Below are 18,906 nucleotides of genomic sequence, written 5' to 3' on the forward strand. Positions count from 1 at the left end.
TGGGTACGAGTGGTTAGCTTATCTGCCCCACAGGGTTTAGGTTCAGGGTTCAAATCTTAGGTGGGACCTTCCTGTGTGTGGTTGGGATGTTGTCCCGTGCTCGTACGTTAGCCTCATTTAACACGCTAAATCGGAGGTTCTCAACGTTTTTCACCAAGTTCGACCATAATGACCAACACTGAAGTACAGGAGCATAGTAGGCCAAAGTGTTCACCCAAAAACAAGACATTCCGAAAAAGTATATTGACATTGTTGTAAACTACTTATGTGATGCACTCTGATCATTTGCACTGCGTTTCATCCATCCGGCCATTTTCTGTACCGCGGGCTGCCGAAGCCTATCCCAGCTATCTTCGGGCGGGAGGCGGGGTACACCCTGAACCGGTCGCCGGCCAATCGCAGGGCACATGGAAACAAACAACCATCCGCACTCACATTCACACCGACGGGCAATTTTGAGGGCGTGGGAGGAAACCGGAGTGCCCGGAGAAAAGCCACGCAGGCGCGGGGAGAACATGCAAACTCCACACGGGCGGGGCAGGGATTCGAACAACCCCGGTCCCCAGAACTGCGAGGCGGCTGTGCTAACCAGTGCCGGCACGCTGCTTTTCAATATAGTAAATATGAAAATGCTACATAAATGATTCAATTGTCAGGCACATAAAATAAAGTGAAATACAACCAATCTGTGCTTAGGTAGCCCTTCTTTAGCGTAGCACTGGAGGGAGCTCGCGTACTCGTCTGCTCGTTCTCGTCTCGTAATTTCGTAAACAGCCACGCCTCTAATTGGTCGCAGCGTGAGTGCGAGTTCGTCTCTTGACACGGGATGGCGACCGGTCCCGGGTGTAGCACGCCCGGCGGCCAAAGTCAGCCGGGATGGCCCGACCTCTCCCGAGCCGAAGCGCGAGAGAAAAGGAGGACGAAAGCGGTTCCCGTGAGGAAGTGGCGACGCACGTGCGCTTTCCATCAGCTGACGGAGATCGGTCGTCCCCGCCGCGTGATTGGCCTTTTCCTTCTATTTTCTTTCTTTCAGTGGTGTCAGAGCACAACAACCTAACGTTTGCTTGTTGGACTTTGACCACTTTTGACCTGCGTGCCCCACGTCTGCCGAGAGCAAAAAGGGCTCCATGACGTCATGGGTGTGCGTGAAACCCCGACGCGCGAGCGTGTAGTGCCAGTGTGCAGGCATGACACTTGACCTTTGACATTTGAAATCAGTTTAATATGCCGGAACTTTCCCGTCAGCGCTCACTAAACACTTTGAAGCTCGGCCTCCCCCGCCGCCGCCCGTCGCCTCCGACACAGTCCGGACAAACACGCCAGCACCTGCGGACACGCACACGCGCGCAGACATTTTTGTGAGAAGTCGCTGTCCGCTTCTTCGGTTTTGTTTTCGATGCGATGCAGTGCGGAATGTCGAATGCGTTTGCGTACGTTTGTGTGTGCGTGTCCCGTGTGCGTGGGCCTGCGCAACATTCTTCTGTGCAGGCTGAGATTGTACAAGAACAAGATTCTGGTTTTCTCCCTCTGGAAGACAAAAAGACAAAACAACACAAATCATGACGCGTGGAATGTACAAAATATGCAATTAGAAGGGAGTTTGTTCTTGCCGCTTTCCTGCTACGTTCCGTGTGGGAACTTGGCAAACAAACAAAAGTCACGATACAAGTTCCGGTTGAGAATTACTGCTCTCAAGTAACCATGAATCAATGATCAAAATAGCGGTGGATTAACTTGACGATCGATGAGTTGTCGATTCGTTGCGACGCCTCCCACCGGATACAAGTGCAATAAGCGCTTTACCGAGAGTAACAATGTCAAGCGCTACACACGCGCAACACTCAGGCGGAACAAGCGAAAGCATTAGCGTGCTAAGCAAAAAGCGTGTTTTACCCGCGGATGGAAAAAGGCGGCAGTGACTCTGCGTAGGCGGTTGGCGTAAACCTGAAGGCAGCTGAAGAGCGCCGCCAGCAGGAGGCACCAGGTCACGCTGACGTACGCCGAGCCGGCCAGCGAGGAGGGCGTGGCCACGCACCCTGTGGGGCGGGGGGACAAGTTGACGCGGCGACCTGACGGCGGCGGGCGTGACCCTCGGACCCGCACCTACGCCGGTTGTCGGAGACGATGCGGACGCTCGAGGACGCGTTGAAGGCGGAAAGCGTCCTCCGCAGGAGGCGGGCCATCATCGAGTCTCCGCCCACTTCGATGGCTACCTGCTGGCTGCCTGAAAAAGCAGACAAAGGATGTAGGATGTGTGCGCGTTGTGTTACGAGTGACGCTGCAGGCGGGGTGCGCATATGTGTGTGCGCGTGTGTGAGTGTGCGCGTGTGTGAGCATTTCTTACTGGTGAAGTTGAAGACTGTGCGTGTGTGTTTGCTGACCACGTCAAGAACACGAAACACAGACACGTCCACCGTCAGCAGGACGGCCGCAAGGAGGAGCGCTGACAACACCTGAAACACACTTGAAACCTGCATACACACACACACACAATTACTACACGGGTAAGTGTGCGTGTGTGTGTAGGAGGCAACCCCACCACTTGTTTGACTTCTTCAGGGTGAATTCTGGGGCTCCAGGGGTCCACAAACTTTCCTCTCTCAGACGGAGTGAGGGGCAACAAAGAACGTTTCCCCTGAACGCGCACACACAGACACACGAAGGTGGTGATGAGGCTGACGAAGATGAGGACGATGAAGATGTTACCTGTGACCTCCTGCGCTGGTCAATGATGCCGAAGTATTTTGTGATGTAGATGTTATCGAAGTAAATGTCTCCTCGGAATTGTCGCACGTACCCGAGAGACCTGAACACAGACGTGCGGCTGAGAAGCGTGCGTGCGTGAGTTGGTGGGTGGGTGGGGCTTACTGGGTGAACAAGGACATGAAGGCGAAGGATACGAGGAGCTGCAGGATGTCGAGCAGCTGCCGCGTGCGAGCTTCCAGCTGGCGAAAAGAAGTTTGGATGCCGCGCGTGAAGTCGCCGTCCACGAGCTCGCCGTCCAGCGCCGCCTGCCGCTGACGCTCCTGCGGGACGACGACACGCGACGTGTGAACACGTCGTCGTACGACGGGACACGCGACGGCTTGTCACCTTGACGACAAGCTCGCTGGCGAACTCTCTGCTGAGGAGGTCGACCGACCCGTTGAGACGGTCAAACAGCTGACCAAAGTTTTTCTCCACGGGAATGTGCTGCTTGCACCAGCCCGTCATCACTGCACACAACACCGTCGCGGTCGCCATCGTCGGTGAGCGTGACGATGACGACGACAACTATGACGAAGGACGAGTGTTGCTGACCTCGCACGATGTCACACAGGAAGTGGAACTTCATGGGCACGCACAGGATGTGGTTGATGACGGGCACCGGGATCGCCTCCAGACACGCCTTCCACTTGTCGTCGAACCACTTGGCGCACCGCCCGACGCTCTGGTCGACCACTCCTACGCGCGGCGCGAGACGAGGATGACGAAGATGACAAAGGTGGTGATGATGATGAAGAGGAAGGCTCACTGTCGCACTGCATCTCGGTCACGTAGGCGAAGCGTTCCTGCGTGCGTGTCTCGTTTGTGTCGAGCGACTCGTGGTTGTCTTGCAGCTGTCCGTATCCGTGGCGACCGAGCACTTCGTCTCGGATGGCGGCGAAGGCCTCGTTGGCGCCGCGCGCGTCCGCCTCGAATTCCGCCTCCCCCTCCTGGACACAAGCACGACCGCCGATCAACTCCGCGGAGCTGCATCCGCCATATGCGGAACGTCACGTGACCAAAATGGAAAAAAGGTTAGCGGGTTCCAAACTACTTTTGGAGTGGGGGGAGGGGGTGGCACACTAGTTCAGGGGCACATTTTAACTCCCCTCCCCCAAAAAGAAAATAACAACAACGAGCACATATACAGCGCTGTGAAAAAGTATTGGTCTCCTTCTCAAATCGGTATATTTTTGCATCTAGTTTTAGTTCATCAAACAAATGTCAATATCACACAACTCAAGTGAACTTAAAATGCAGCTTTTAAATAAAACTATTCACGTTACCTGGCCCTGTCTGAAAAAGTAATCGCCCCCCCATGTTCGATCGTGAATTAATTGCGGCTAAGCACAATTTTTGGTTCATTTTCACTGATCCCGCGCAAACCCGATGACCTCCAGACTTGTTCAATCGAGAAATCACTTCAACAGAATCCGCCCCGACAAAATCAAGTCGGACACAAGCTGCAACAAGATGACGCGATCCCAAGGAATTCCAAAACGGTCGAGAAATAAAGTAACTCTATCAGTCTGGAAAGGGTTACAAAAGCCATTTCTAAGGCTTTGAGAGTCCAGCGAGCCATAGGGAGAGCCATTAACCTCACATGGAGAAAACGTGGAAGATGGGCGAACCTGACCAGGAGTGGCCGGCCTACAAAGATTAGCCCGAGAGAACGGCAACGACTCCGTCCGGGAGGCCGCAAAGCAACTCGGGACAACTTGCGAAGAACTGCCTCGGTTAAGGTCGGAGTTCATGACACAACAATAAGGTGGAAGACTGCAGGGCAAAAATGGCGTCCACGGCAGAGCTCCAAGGCCAAAACCACTGCTGACCAAAAGGAACATAAAGGCTCGTCTTACTTTTGCAAAAAAAAAAAAACTCAACAAAAAAAACCATTGAAAGTTTCCCAAGACTTTTGGGAGAACATTCTTCGTACTGACGAGATGAACGTTGAGCTTTTTGGAAGGCGTGCGTCAAATGTAGCACAGCGTTTCAGAAAAAGACCCTCACTAAAGTCGCGGGCGTGCCGGAGCCGATCTCAGCTGACTCTGGGCGAAAGGTGGGGTAGACCCCGAACTGGTCGCCGGCCAATCGCAGGGCATATAGAAACAATCAACCACTGGCACTCACATTCACACCGACGGGCAATTTAGAGCCTTCAATCCACCGAGCGTGCATGTTTTTTTGGGGGATGTGGGAGGAAACCGGAGAAAAGCCGCGCAGGCCGGATTTGAACACGGCTCCCCTTCGACCAATCACAGGGAGCCAAACAGTCGCATGCACACGCAAAAGCAAGGTTTCTTTTTATCTGAATGAATTCCTTCATTGGTTAGGTTTTATGTGCTTGATTATTGTTTCGAGTTCAAGCGCTATTGTTGGGAAATACCTGAATTTGAGATTCGAGATCTGTCTGAAAAATGCGAAGTTTACTCTTCTTTCACTGAAAGTCATTTGAATGACGACTTTTGATCGTCAAGTCGCGCAATTTGTGGCTCGTCTTCCCACATTTGTTGTGTGAAAAACGATCCCGTCTCGTTTGCCAAACAAACATTTCAACTTCCCGCGGGCCTCACCACGACTTCCTGCGCCACCTTGAGGAAGGGCGTGACCGCGTCTCTCCACAGCAACTTGGCGTTGCGGACTTGAAGGTCCAGATTGCAAGACAGCGACGCGGCGGCCGTCTCCACGTTCCGCCGGATGTTGGACACGGGACCTGCCGATCGACCAGCGGACATCCGTCAATCGCGCGCCGTAGAAGGTCGGCTCGCCGCGTGTGCGTCGCGCGCGTGCGTTGACCTGCGTAGAGCGCCGAGAGGACGAGCAGCACGAGGAAGGCGCGTCCACGGGAGCCGAGCATGCTGGGAAACATCAACAGGACGGCGCACCTGAAGGCCGACGACACGGCCCCGCCCACCACACACGCCCCTGGACACGCCCACAGCAACAGTCACACGCGCATCCTGCGGGTGGCGCGACGGCGGCGTCATCATCTTCCTCACCGGTAAACGCGCATCCCGTGGCCAGCTTGAGGTCAAAGTTCAGCGGGATGCCCGGCGCGACCGCCAGGAACATGACTGGTCACACGACAAACAGGCCACGTGACATCGTCGCCATCCGGTTGGTCCCTTGACTTACCAGCTGATTTGTCTCGCAACAGGTGGCTTGTTTTGACGAACTCGAATAAAGTGTGTTAGTGTGTGTGAGCATCTGGATGCGAGTTGTGGTCTACAGCAGGTGCTTGCAAGTCTGTTCATTTTTGGCCGCTGAAAGTGCGTCGGCCCCTGCGGCCGTCCGTCCCTTCTATGACAATTTTACTGGGGGGGGTTTGTCAGAGGGGCTACGCACGCATGTACAAGCAAACACCGTGTCGTCTACACTGATCCGGTTTCTTCTGCTTATCTGAGGCGGTGGGCTCACGCAGGCGGCAGCTCAAGCAGGGAAGGGCGTGCCCCGGGCGGTCCCCGGGGCCTCCGCCCGGGCGAGCGAGCTTCCCACGCTACATCTAAGGGAGAGCCGGAAACTCATTCGGGCCGCTTGTATCCGAGAGCGTGCGGGAAGGAGTCACCTCCGACCTCTCAAGCGTTAGCGTGAAAAAATACGGCGGCTAGCTAACGTTAGCTAACGTCTACATTCGCAGACCAAGGTTAGAGGTGCACATAAAAACCGGTGGCTAACGTCGGCCACAAGAACGAGTCCGTACTGCTATTTGGGAAAGTCAAATCTGGCCGCACGAGCAAAGAGGCGGGGAGGGGACGCAATGTTCTTTGGGCGCCTCAGCTCAGTTGGAGCTGACTGAAAGTTGAGCAAAGAAATCCCCCTAGTGGGGGCTTCTGGTAAGTCAAGGTCCAAGTCCGGAGGTGTGAAGGACTTTGGGAGCTTTTCTTTTCTTACCTGCGCCGCTCAGCGCTCCAAACAGACCTCGCAGGATGAGGTGCGCGAGCTGGACCTCTTCTGATTGGCTGATGAGGAAGCGATGGCTGCCACGTGGGAGGAAGCGCCTGATCAGCTGCTCCACAGCTGCGAAACGCGTCGCCGCCACCAGGGGGCGTCACATCACAATCGCAATCATAATCAGGAGCAAATGAAAGAATCAAAACGACTCACTGCTGCGAGGCTGCTCGTCCCGTGTCATAATGCTCAGGCCGATTAGCAATGATAATCACAAGTATTATTAATAACCGCAATTATCATTCATAAAAACAATCACGATTTTCCTCTCTTGTGGCCGCTGGCGAGTCCGCTGCAAGACTGCCTCGGAAACGGGCTCCTCGGTGACGTCACAAGCGCTGATGAGCAGACTCACGAGCACGTCGCGGGGCGTGACGTCTTCGAGGAGGACGCGCGCCACTCGTGCGTGACGCGTGCACGCCTCGGGTTTGCTCTAAAACACTTTCGACGAGCTTCAAGTATGACGAAGTTTTTGAGTTCTTCGTTCGTTGACAAGCTTCAGTCGCGCGATGGCCGCAAATGGAATCAACTGGTCACCATGGCGACGTCCCGGAAGGTAAATGGACTCAAATCCAAAGGAGTCTTTATTCAGCGATACAACTTATACAGTGATATGACATTCTATGCGGCGCAGTGTAATCCAAATGGAACGATGACGTCACGCCATCGCGTCTCGCTCGTTGTTGTGGGGGCAAACGAACTTTTTCAATGGGCAGGTGGGCAAGCTCACTCGAAGTTCGGCTGTCCAAAGATAAACAGGATGAAAATAAAAGCAATACAAGGACCAACTTCACATGTAGAGTCCGGACTTACGTTTTTCGAGATACGAGCCGTCGTGTGGACGATTTGTGCTTTGACTTAAATTTGGTAACCCATTTTTTTTTAAATTTTTTTTTAAAATACGAACCAACTCAACTCACTTGACAACAAGCGGCGTTTCGACAAATAGTCTTCAAAAAGATTCCCTCTCTCAGCTGAACTTTACTTTAACACGGAATAGAAAACGAAAACATCTACATGTTCCTAAACGAGCACACAGCTTTGCCTCATGATAAATATCATGGAAAGCGCCTTTGACATGCTAAAGTTAGCATCGACAGTGGCGAGTTCACAAACCTTAAGCAACGCAAATGGCCCAGCGACACATAGAAAGACAATGTAACAGTACTTCCTCACAGGCGTGTAGTCTTGATCCTCCGCGAAGAATGCCCGATATCGTTGCAGCTGACTGAGTCACTGAGAGTCGCGGTGACGCTTCTTCATCTGCGTATGCGTACAGGAAAATAAATTGTGCATCGCAAGCCTGCAGATGACGACAGATGCGATTTATGAGTCGGAAAATGCAAAACGGGACGGAGCCTGAAGCCTTCCGCAGTTCCATTGCAGGCTTGAGTACGATTCATCACATCTATTGTCAACTGCACGTGCGCAATTTATTTAGCTGTGTCATGCATCTGTACTGCCCCCGGTGGCCAAGGTGCATACGGCAGAAGGAGCAGCACAATTTCCATCCATCCATCCATTTTCTGTCCCGCTCTATCCTCATCCCAGCTATCTTCGGGCGAGAGGCGGGGTACACCCCGAACCGGTCGCCAGCCAATCGCAGGGCACATACAAACAAACAAACAACCATTGGCACTCACATTCACACCTACGGGCAATTTAGAGTATTCAATCAACCTAGCACGCATGTTTTTGGGATGTGGGAGGAAACCGGCGCACCCGGAGAAAAGCCACGCAGGCGCGGCGACAACATGCAAACTCCACACGGGCGGGGCCGAGATTTGAACCCCGGTCCTCAGAACTGTAAGGCGGATGTGCTAACCGGTCGTCCACCGTACCAGCCAGCACAATTTCCATTCAATTAAAAAATGTGACAAAAAGTGACCTTGTATGTAATTGTGTCATTACTGAGTGATTTTTTTTGTGTTATGTAAGATATTACACATGGCACAATGTTTTCTCTGCTTGGCTTTTTGGGGAGGCCGGAACGGATGAACCGCGTTTTGCGTTGATTTCAGACACCGGTGTTTTGACTTGTTTTTCCCGCCAAAGGCCGCCATCGACTTCGTCGGGCTTCCGGCGCCGGCGGACGTGGCGAGGCGAGCTGGGCGCGGCGGGGCGGAGCCTGCTGTCCTTCTGGGCGGGGCTGACGCTAGCGTCGTTCTACGGCGCGACCATGATCGTCCTCAAGGGGGCGCCGCTGTGGACGTGCGTGTACGGCACGCTAGCTGTGGCGGCCGTGGCGGCCTTCGGGATGGGCGCGTCCGCACGCGCGCGCGGCGCCGTCGTCATCATGATGCCGGCGCTCTGCTCGGGTCGGTATCCGGAGGGGCGGGGCATCCAGCGGTGTGTGTGCTTGCGTGTGTAATAATCTATAAGAGGTTGATTATGTGGGTATGATCGTGTGAGTTTGGGAGTGTGTGTTAGTGAGCATGTGTGTGTGCTCATATTTGTGTGATTGTGAAAAAATGTGTGTGATTGTGAATGTGTACGTGTGTGTGTGCGCACGTGTGTTCTTAGCTCACGGGCGCAACTTCCTGTTGTTGGTGAGCGCGTCGGTGCTGGTTTCGGGTCCGGTGGCCAACACGCTGGAGAATGCTGAACGAGCCGCCGCCAGCCTGCTCTGCGGCGCCGAGCTGGCGGCCAATCAAACGCGACAGCTGATGAGGAATGCGGCCACGCCCCTCCTGGGTAAGACACACCCACTCCACAACGGCATCGCACCCCAGCGTAGCAACACAGTGTGCATTTGTGTGTGCGGCCTCGCAGCCGCGCTGGATCACATCCGCCAGATCGGCAGGAACGCCGCCGCCACGGCGACCAGAATCAACAAGCTGATTGGCTCGCTGAGCGACGCCGTCCGCCATGTTGGTGAGGAACGTGTCGTCATGCTGTGTGTGCGTGCGATGGGTTGCATTTGTTGTTTATTTGTGCTTTTGTGTGTGTGAGGTGTCTGTTGCGTGTCCTCAGGTCGTCTCTTTGTGTCCCCCAGCTCGTACTCTGAGGAACGTTCTTCACTTCCTGGTGGACATCAAGGACGTGTGCAACGACAAACTGGGTTCGTCGTACAGGAAGTGCCGCGCCGTCTTCGTCCGGGCCCGAGCCGACTGCACCGCTCAGCTCGGCGACTTTGACTTTCTGTGCGACATTGTCAGAGACTTCATGTACCTTTGTGAGCTGTCCAAAGGTGCGTTCGCCGACCTCCTGCTAGAGCGTCTTGGTTGTAGTTGTGACGCAGGAAAAGAAGGGGCGGGGACAAACAAGGGTGCTCCACAGAAGGATCAAAAAGCCAAACTCCCCAAAACAGTGGGATTAGGAAAACAAAAGAACCCTCCCTCCCTACCTACCTACCCGCCTACCTACCTGATGATGCTCGTCCTTCACTGGGGAAAACGACTATGACTTCTTGTCTGCTAATTGTGTGTCCAAAGTCATCGAGCCCAACCCTCACCCTGAAGAGTCTGTTGCACTGAGGACACTGAATGGCTGCAGGTCCGCCAGGCACAGGTGACATTTGCTTTTGTCCGTTTACGCTGTTGCTGTTGCTTTGTAGCCAGACAACCCAGAGCCGGGCAGAACGATCTTGTGCTGTTTCCTCCCGGGACTTGTCATTGATTCTACACTACTTCAAGGAGGTCTTCAGGGATATCGTTTGCGTTAACCTCCCTCGAAACCTTCTTCAACTCGCTGTAAAACTGTCTCTTCGCCAGTCTCTGGTCTGGCATGCAACCAGCATTACCATTTGTAAGCACTTCAGCACAGCGTAAATGCTCTCCATTTCTGCCCTTTGGAGTCATTTTGCCATTTAATGTGCAGCAAGTTTCTGAGTCACTTCGCGGAAAGATTTCAGCTCCTCGGCTTGCAGACTGTAAACCGTTTATGTTTCACAGGCGTACAGTAGTGAAGCTAGGACAACTGCACAGTAAACCTTGAGCTGTGTCTGCAGGCTGATTCCTCTCGACTCTCACACTTGGCCGGACTAGCCTTGGCTATCCCGTAGACGACGACCTCGTCGATGGTAACAGAGCGTGATATAGGGTTCCCAAGAGAAACAAACTTCTCTGCCACTGTCAGCTTCTGTCCATTGAATGTAATGATGGGCTCAGGATAAGGGGAAGCAGGTGCAGGTCGGTGTATCATTTCAGTCTTATTGGGAGACCAAAGTCTATGCATCCCATGAAAAACAGGTCTATACTTCCCTGCGCGACCAGCAATCAATGTGCGGTCGTCAGCAAGTAGCAGGTCACAAACAGTGGAAGCCTCCATAAGTTGAACAGCTTACCATCAGTTTGTTAGCTGATTAACAAAAAACAACAACACAGTCACCCTCGCGGAAAGGCTCTGTCAGCGTCGCTGAGAACAATACTGAACAACGGAGCAGCCAGCACACATCCGTTACACACCATTTTTTCACCGGGAATGGTGCCGAGTACTTGCCGTCATGCAGTATGCTTTCCATGCGGTCATGGAATTCTCTGACCATGGAGATGGACTTTTCAGAGCAGCCAAACTTTGCCATTGTCTTTCAGAGTCCTCTCCTAACAGTGTCAAATGCTTTGGTCAGGTCCACGAAAGTCATGTAAAGACTGACGTCCTGGTTCTGACATTACTCTTGGACCTGGTGTGTGTCAAAAATTGTGTCCATATACCACAACCCTGTCTAAATCCATACTGGCTTTCTGGTAGAAGACCACACTCCAGGTATTCGTTCGATCCCTGATGCAGTCCCACCTCCACCTTAAATTCGTCTGTCACACCTACAGCACACCTCACCGCTGTTCTGCTGCCCTCGTACATGTCCTGTATTATTCTAACATACTTCTCTGCCACTCCAGACTTCCGCATGCAGTACCACAGTTCCTCTCTAGGTACTCTGTCATAGGCTTTCTCTAGATCTACAAAGTAGCTCCTTCTGACCTTCTCTGTACTTCTCCATCAACATCCTCAAGGAAAATAATGCATCTGTGGTACTCTTTCTAGGCATGAAACCATACTGTTGCTCGCAAATACTCACTTCTGTCCTGAGTCTAGCCTCCACTACTCTTTCCCAGAACTTCACTGTGTGGCTCCTCAACTTTATTCCTCTATAGTTCCCACAGCTCTGCACATCACCTTTGTTTTTAAAAATGGGCACCAGCACACTTTTTCTCCATTCCTCAGGCATCTTCTCATCCGCTAGAATTCTGTTGAAGAAGCTGGTCCAAAACTCCACAGCCACCTCTCCTAGATGCTTAAATTTTTTTTAATGCCCTTCTAACTTCCCCCTTACTAATCATTGCCACTTCCTGGTCCACCACACTTGTCTCTTCTTCTCATTTTCTCATTCGTCAACTCCTCAAAGTATTCTTTCCATCCATCTAGCACACTGCTGGCACCAGTCAACATATTTCCATCTCTATCTTTAATCACCCTAACCTGCTGCACATCCTTCCCATCTCTATCAGTCTGTCTGGCCAACCTGTACAGATCCCTTTCTCTTCCTTTAATGTCCAACCTGGCATACATGTCCTCATATGCCTCTTGTTTGGCCTTTGCCACCTCTACCTTTGCCCTACATCGCATCTCAATGTATTCCTTTCGCCTCTCCTCGGTCCTCTCCGTGTCCCACTTGTTCTTAGCTCACCTCTTTCCTTGCATGATTTCTTGTACTGTGAGGTTCCACCACCAAGTCTTTGGATGAACGCTCATATTTGTTTGGCAAAGTTTTAAAGCGGATGCCCTTCCTGACGCAACCCTCTGCATTTATCCGGGCTTGGGACCGGCCTACATCTTTGCACTGGCTTGTGCCCCCCATACGGCTGCATTATATGTACTTATACTGATATCCACCATATATACTTAGACTTAACCTTCCTACCTGCCTGCCTATCGACCTACCTACCTAACTGTCCTGAACGGAACCGAGGATAGGACCCAAAAATGCACGACTCCGAAACAAATGGACAGTTTCAAAAGAGAGGTTTAATTTACGGGCAGAGGTCGGTACACAGGCAGGCGATCCAAAAAAGGCAACAATAGCCGAAAACGTGAGGCAAAAAGGCGAGGTCGATAATCGGAACAGGGTCGAGTCTTACTGTGAGTCTGTGACGTGGAAACAAGGAATGCTGAAACGCGAAGACAAAGTACAACGAGCTGGCGACGAGAAAGAACGAGACACGAGGTTAGATCCAAGGGGTAATTAGGGTGAACGAGGCACAGGTGGTGAAGATGCTCTGAGGAGCAGGTGTGTGTGAAACAGGGGGAAGACAAAAAACGGAACACACACCCATGACACCTAACTTCCCAACTTCCTTCCAAGGGACAGACAAGAGATAGAAAAAGAGCAGAGAACCAAAACCAAAACTTGATCAGAACAATCCAGTGCGCAATTATTTGTCCCAGTGTTAACACGTGTGTTTGGTTTGTTGTCTTTTAGCCCCCATACTATTTTGCGCCATCCCGGAGTACGTCTCCAACCAACTACGGAAGCATCTGGCCGAACGTAAGTCCGTCTGTCTTTGAGCCCACGTCCCAGCCCCGTCCCTGACGACTCCCCCTCACGTTTAGCCGCTATCTCCGCCTTCCATCGATTGCGGAGCCAGTTCGAATTCGACCTGTCGGTGTCGGCCACCTTGGAGGCGGACGCCAATGTGAGTCGCTCGCTGCCGGAGTCCGCTCAGGAAATCCTGGACCAGCTGACCCGGGACTTCAGAGTCTTTGCTGAGCTCAGAGGACCGCTCGTGTGGGCTGGGCTTGTGCTTCTCGCCTGCTCCCTGATCAGGTGACCTCGACCCCTTCTGTGCATGCCACACCCCCGGGCTGTGCTACGTGTGTGTCTGTAATTGTTTGTGCATGTTTGTGTGTGCACGCGCAGGGCAGTGCGGTACCAGCACAGGTACTTGACATGCTTGAATTACGACAACGTTTACATCAGCGCTCAGTTCATAGCACTGGACCATCAGGTGACTTCAGAGGGCGGAGCTTCCATCCTGCCAATCACGCGGAGAGAGTCACAGCTGTACATTAGGCCATGTGAGTACACATCACTGATTGCATAGAATCCTGTCCGTCACTTCCTGTTTGTCATTTCCTGCCCATCGCTTCCTGATCGTCACTCACTGTGGCCAACACTTCCCGTTCGTCACGTCCTGCGTGTCGCTTACCGCCGTCGCTTCCTGTTTCAGTGTCGCTGCGGCTCACGAGCAGCGAGTGTCGGGCGGCGCTGGTGGGCGTGGCCTGGGTGTCCAGGCATGCGCTGATGTCGGCTGTTCTGGTGGCTCTGGACTTCCTGGTCTTTTGGCTTCTGGATCAGGTGCACTGGCAGGTCCAGCGGGGCGTTGTGGCCAGAGGTGACCACATTTATACGTGGCCATATACTGCACACAGACCAGTCATGCTCGTTAACACATTACCCGATAATGACTGCTAATCAGCGCTGGAGAGGGAGGGGGACAGGGGAACAGAGCGCCGCTCATGTACTGCAGAGGGGGCTCAGGGTGCTGATCTCCACATCGGGCCCGACGTAGTTTGTCGATCACGTCAAACTTTCTCGTCGTGTGACATAATCTATGACCAACGATTTGGCCCTGCGACACCGAAATGAAAAGTCTAGCGTGTTTGATATTTTGGTTATCTTCTGTGTCGTGTGACATTTAAACGACAACTCTCCGACAGCGCACCTTGACGTCGACCAATAGGATTGCGTATTGTGACCGGCGCATCGCCTCCCTTGCTTGCTGGTGCCACCGTTGTCAACATTTATTCACGGGGATTGAACCCCGGTCCTCAGAACTTCGAGGCTGACGCTCTAACCAGTCGTCCACCGTGCCGCCTGAAAATAGTCATTTGTTGAATTTGGAGGTGACAGCAACCGCTGCAACAACTGCCGCCCACTCATAAATCTTTTGCGACTGTCTGCCACACTCATAATTCTTTTGCGCTTGTCCCACCCTCATAAATCTTGCGCAACTGCCTGTTCGGGGGAGAACGGAGGCTAGACCATGAGTTTCTCTCCCTTTATGCACATTGCCGCTCATGACGCAGAGGTATTTCCTTGCAGCATGAGGTGGTGCGTTGCCATGTATGAAGATGGTTTTGTTCCACAAAGCATGGTTCTTCTTTTTGTACCATTGAGGAAAGTGGTCAGTCAGAAACTCATTTTCACACCTTCAGGGACCGTAAATGCTACGAGCAGCTTTCTCTTCATGAATCTGGCCACCTCCTTGCTGATGTCCCAGCCTGTTGGGACTTGGTGGCCATTCGCCAACTACCCACTACTCCATCCATCGGACTCTGGACCATCCAGGGTTACATGGCACTCATCAGTGAACAAGCTCACGCCGCAACGAACACCTCTGCGTCATTGGCTGCTTTGGACATAAAGGGAGAGAAACTCATGGTGTGGCCGTGTCCCCCGTTCTCCCCCAACCTCAACCCTATTAAGAAACTTTGGCGCACAAGGGTGGGAGGCAGTTCACATTCAAACAGCAGTTCTGACATCCTGCTAAGAAATCCAAGCAGAAACTCTCAAAATAGTCACAAACTCAATGGGTGTCACAATTGTGCCGCTCTATCAGGCGGGTCTACAGAGCACTGTTCGAGTTTAAATATGTGCGCTTGTTTTCATGTGCTCGACTGACTCAAAAATGAGCCGTTGGCTTGAAGCTGCTAGTGAAAGCTATCCCCGCGAGGACATCAGGACTTGCGGTTCAAATCACTCATGAGTACCTTACGCAAACGAAATCACTCATCGTACTAGTACATTGCTCCTTAGCGGGTCTCAAACCAAGTTCGACGAACGAATCACTCGTGTCTTACGGTTCGCAAACGATGAGTTCAACGAACGAATCACTCAGTTCACTTAAGTCCCTCCCCCGCCTGCACGGCGCTGCCTGACGCTGGCTTCTCATTGGTCATTTACCAACGTGAGTGACAACACGGGCCAATCGCAAATCACATGGCAGTACGTTTAATGAAGAAGTCCCGCCCCCGCCTGCACGCTGGCTGCTCATTGGTCAGTCGGTGAAGATTCAGAAGTGAGTGACAGAACGCTTCAGCAGTGACGTGTCCGCTCCCAGCCGACGGCGGCCAAGCTAAAAGAACGAATCATTTCATGAACTGATTCGGTTCAGTTCGTTCACTAAAAAGATTCGTTTTTCTGAGCGAAACTTTCGCGAACGTAACAGTGGAGCGAGCGGGAAAGACAAGAGTGGTGGGAGAGAGAGAGGGAAGAGAGGGAAGTTAGGATACTGAGAGGGACGCAGTTGTTGGAGTTACGGAGCTAGCAGCATTTCACGCATTCTCCAAGATGATCATCTTCTCCCGTTACGTTTGTACCTTTCTGTTCAGCGCTACATTAGCTTAGCTTGCTAACTAACTTGACCGTGCGAGCTCGCCCGCAGCTCCGGTGACGGTGTCGATCCAGGTGAACGGCTCGGGCTACATGGCCGACATGATGCGCGACCTGGCGGCGTCCTTCAACGTCCTGCAGACGGGAAACGTCACGGTCATCAGCGAGAAGTGCCTGCTGACGCCGTCGGAACCCGACTACGCCGCCTACTTCGCCTTAGGTGCGCCGCCGATGGCGCCGGCGGGACAGGAAGTCGGCTTCTGACCCGCCCGCTCTGCGCTCAGGCTTCCTGTTGGGCGTGGCCCTGCTGGTGACACTCGCCGGAGGGGCGGTGCAGCGGTCGCGACGCCTCATCTGCGCCTACTTCCACCCCGACACCGAAAGGGTAAACGCGCACGCACGCAAAAGAACGCGTCATTTGCGTGACGCGCCGGAAGGCAACGTAAACAAGTACGATGGACTGACCCCGCCCCGTTTCCCTTACAGCCAATCATCTTGCTGATGTCAAAGGACTTAATGGGTCATTTCCATATCATTTGATCAATATCGGCAAAGACACTGAATTTCCTTTTGAAAATGAATTAATTTGACTGATATGAGTGTTTGAATTATTGGCAGTTGTTATCCATCAAAAGGTCCTCATTGTTTCTAAGAATACAAATTACAAGTAAGTCATATTTTTCAAACTTTGACTGCCAAAATGTCTTTACCGTTAAGTGTCCCGAATGAAGTTTGATGTTTTGTGAAGATGCTCATGATATTTTCGGATATATCCGATGTTTTTTTCCTCCTGTTGCTTAATCTTGTTAGCCTAGTAGCATAATTGCCTGTCACGACGTGGATAGAAAATGCCAATCTTTCTGTTTAGGCTCTCCGTCATCCGCAAAGGTTGAATTGCGTCAACTGGACTTTTCTTGCTTGTTGAATTTATTGTGCTTTTTCTTGTTTCCCGAAAATGTTTGAAGATTTTCCCCACTTCGGCAATTATGCTATTAGGCTAACGGGATGCCTTTTCCGTGAAAACGAACACAAAGGCATCTTAATGTCTTTACTGTTACTGAGAAATGGAATGGAAACGGGCCTAACGCTGGCTTCCTGTTTTCCTCCCCACTCCATCAGGCGCGTATCCACTTCCTTCGGCAACTGATCCTGGACGAGCGGCGGGCGACGGGAAGAGCGCTGGTGAGGGCGGCGGCCAGGAGGCCGGCGGGAGGAGCCGAAGCCGGTCGCGGCCATCTCAGGGCTCTGTTGCGACGGTGCGTCAGTCAAATGCCCGCGCGAACCAATGAGGACTTGAGCTGTCGATCGACTTGTCAACGCGTGTGTCCGTCAGGCTACCAGGGGGAGGAGCTTACCGGTCTGACATTTGCGTGGCCTGCGGCGAGGGGGCGCGGTCTGCCGCCTTCGTCTGCGACGTCCTGCGGTGTCCAGGTAGAGCGGTCGCTACGTCACAATTGAGCGGGAGGTCGGCAGCGCGCTGCGGCTGCGTGCCGGCGCGGTCGGGTCGCGTGATGTGTTGGCTAGTAACCATGGTAACCACCTGCTTTCAGTTTCCGGTCGTTTGTGTTCGCAGGCGTGTTTTGTAAGGCCTGTTTCAGCAGCGCGGGGAGGAAGTGTGGCGTCTGCGCGCGGCCGGCGACCTACCAGGAAGACAGCCAGGAAGAAGCGTGAGTCGCGCGCGACGGCCGCTGCGAGAAAACCCCGAAAATACGGCAAAGAAGGGCCAAAAACACACAAACCAAGAAAAATGAGAAAACCACAAAAAATGATGAAAAATACCAAATTAATAAAACACTAAAAGCGGGAGAAACAAAGAATGAAAAAACGCTGCAATTTGAAAAATTCCAAAATGAGAAAAATGTGACAACAGCACAAAAAAGGGAGAAAAAAGCTAAAAATAAGAAAAAGTAGTACAATTGAGAAAAACACAAACTATGCGAAGAACTGAGAAACATAAGATGAGGAAAAAAACCAAGACAAATTGAAAAGGAGAGGAAACTATTTGGAAAAAAATGCTAAAAATGAGGAAAACGCTTGAAACAACAAAAACAGGTAAAACTGTCAAAACGCGAAAACGGCACCAAATGAGAAAAATACTCAAAATGAGAAATGTGCTGGAACAGAAAACTGCTAAAAAGGATCAAAAAATTCAAATTGAGGAAAAAAAGCATGAAACTAGAGATCAACACAAAAAAGGAGGAAACTGGCAAAAAGAAAAATGAGAAACAGTCAAAATTGGAAAAAGGAGAACAGCCATAAAAATCAGTCACTAAAAATGAAAATGAGAAGTGTAGAGTGAGAAAAGTTCGAAAAACTTTCAAATGAATAAAAATGAGAAAAACACTGAAAATGGAGAAAAGGTTGAAAAGGCTGAAAGTGGTTTGAGCCTTGTTGCGTTCCTGTGTGTGCGCACGCGGCAGCGACTCGAGCGAGGACGAGTTGGAGGACGCCAGGGCCGCCGCGAAGGAGGAGGAGGGCCCTGAGCCGCCATCGGTGGCGTCCTGGTTGCAAAGCCCTTTCTCCTCCGCCATCTCCTTTCTTCAGGACATCGGCAGCGGCGCGCGCACGCCACGCTGACGAACTCTGACCTCATCGGCGATGTCAAATAAAGTCATTTGAATACAAAGTAACCCTTTGTCTTCTTCCTTTGACACGTGACCTACTTGCAACTCCAATCACCGTTCATTCATGTCTGAAAAGCATTTCAGCATGCTTACAAATGCCCGAAACATCTGTTCTGCTTCAAGTACACCTGAAACCTGCTGAAAAGCCTTCAAGCATGCCTGAAACATACGTCAAATATCTGAAACGGGCGGGAGTCGTGCTGCTTCGAACACGTCTCAAACCAAATCTGAAACCCAATTCGAGCGCAGGCCCGAAAT

General features: G+C 52.1%; 2 protein-coding genes across 5 annotated transcripts; one reads left to right on the top strand and one right to left on the bottom strand.

Moving 5' to 3' along the window:
- Window positions 1–15: 15 nt before the first annotated feature.
- On the bottom strand, window positions 16–7,026 carry dcst1 (DC-STAMP domain containing 1). Of its 3 annotated transcripts, none has more exons than XM_061793939.1 (16): window positions 6,850–7,026; window positions 6,637–6,762; window positions 5,745–5,819; window positions 5,542–5,670; window positions 5,319–5,458; window positions 3,515–3,695; window positions 3,301–3,444; window positions 3,094–3,215; window positions 2,869–3,026; window positions 2,707–2,806; window positions 2,540–2,635; window positions 2,345–2,471; window positions 2,108–2,224; window positions 1,894–2,036; window positions 1,435–1,527; window positions 16–1,326 (listed from the first exon to the last, which is right to left on the bottom strand). In XM_061793939.1, the coding sequence occupies exons 1-16, from the start codon at window positions 6,875–6,877 to the stop codon at window positions 1,252–1,254; spliced, it is 1,854 nt and encodes a 617-aa protein (XP_061649923.1). In that variant the 5' UTR covers window positions 6,878–7,026; the 3' UTR covers window positions 16–1,251. The 3 variants fall into 3 exon arrangements, with proteins under 3 accessions (XP_061649923.1, XP_061649920.1, XP_061649922.1); XM_061793936.1 differs by having other exon boundaries at window positions 2,104–2,224; XM_061793938.1 differs by having other exon boundaries at window positions 2,104–2,224; window positions 5,631–5,819.
- Window positions 7,027–7,064: 38 nt separating this feature from the next.
- Window positions 7,065–18,650, top strand: dcst2 (DC-STAMP domain containing 2). 2 transcript variants are annotated; one of them, XM_061793933.1, is made up of 15 exons: window positions 7,065–7,249; window positions 8,749–9,011; window positions 9,217–9,387; window positions 9,466–9,567; window positions 9,689–9,883; window positions 13,112–13,177; window positions 13,243–13,456; window positions 13,550–13,707; window positions 13,860–14,024; window positions 16,077–16,244; window positions 16,309–16,409; window positions 17,144–17,280; window positions 17,358–17,455; window positions 17,598–17,691; window positions 18,445–18,650. In XM_061793933.1, exons 1-15 carry the CDS (start codon window positions 7,203–7,205, stop codon window positions 18,599–18,601), a joined length of 2,136 nt encoding a protein of 711 aa, XP_061649917.1. In that variant the 5' UTR covers window positions 7,065–7,202; the 3' UTR covers window positions 18,602–18,650. The 2 variants fall into 2 exon arrangements, with proteins under 2 accessions (XP_061649917.1, XP_061649918.1); XM_061793934.1 differs by lacking the exon at window positions 13,860–14,024.
- Window positions 18,651–18,906: the final 256 nt, after the last annotated feature.

The sequence above is a fragment of the Phyllopteryx taeniolatus genome, chromosome 13 (genome assembly GCF_024500385.1).
Source record: "Phyllopteryx taeniolatus isolate TA_2022b chromosome 13, UOR_Ptae_1.2, whole genome shotgun sequence".
Taxonomy (NCBI): domain Eukaryota; kingdom Metazoa; phylum Chordata; class Actinopteri; order Syngnathiformes; family Syngnathidae; genus Phyllopteryx; species Phyllopteryx taeniolatus.

Coding starts and splice junctions, on each gene's coding strand:
- dcst2 (XM_061793933.1), top strand. CDS start 7,203: ATGGCCGCAAATGGAATCAACTGGTCACCATGGCGACGTCCCGGAAG. Junction 14,025..16,076: donor GCGGGGCGTTGTGGCCAGAG/GTGACCACATTT, acceptor GCTCGCCCGCAG/CTCCGGTGACGGTGTCGATC. Junction 17,456..17,597: donor CGACGTCCTGCGGTGTCCAG/GTAGAGCGGTCG, acceptor TTGTGTTCGCAG/GCGTGTTTTGTAAGGCCTGT.
- dcst1 (XM_061793936.1), bottom strand. CDS start 6,877: ATGACACGGGACGAGCAGCCTCGCAGCA. Junction 5,820..6,636: donor TGGAGCGCTGAGCGGCGCAG/GTAAGAAAAGAA, acceptor TCGTGTGACCAG/TCATGTTCCTGGCGGTCGCG. Junction 5,459..5,541: donor CCTCTCGGCGCTCTACGCAG/GTCAACGCACGC, acceptor GTCGATCGGCAG/GTCCCGTGTCCAACATCCGG.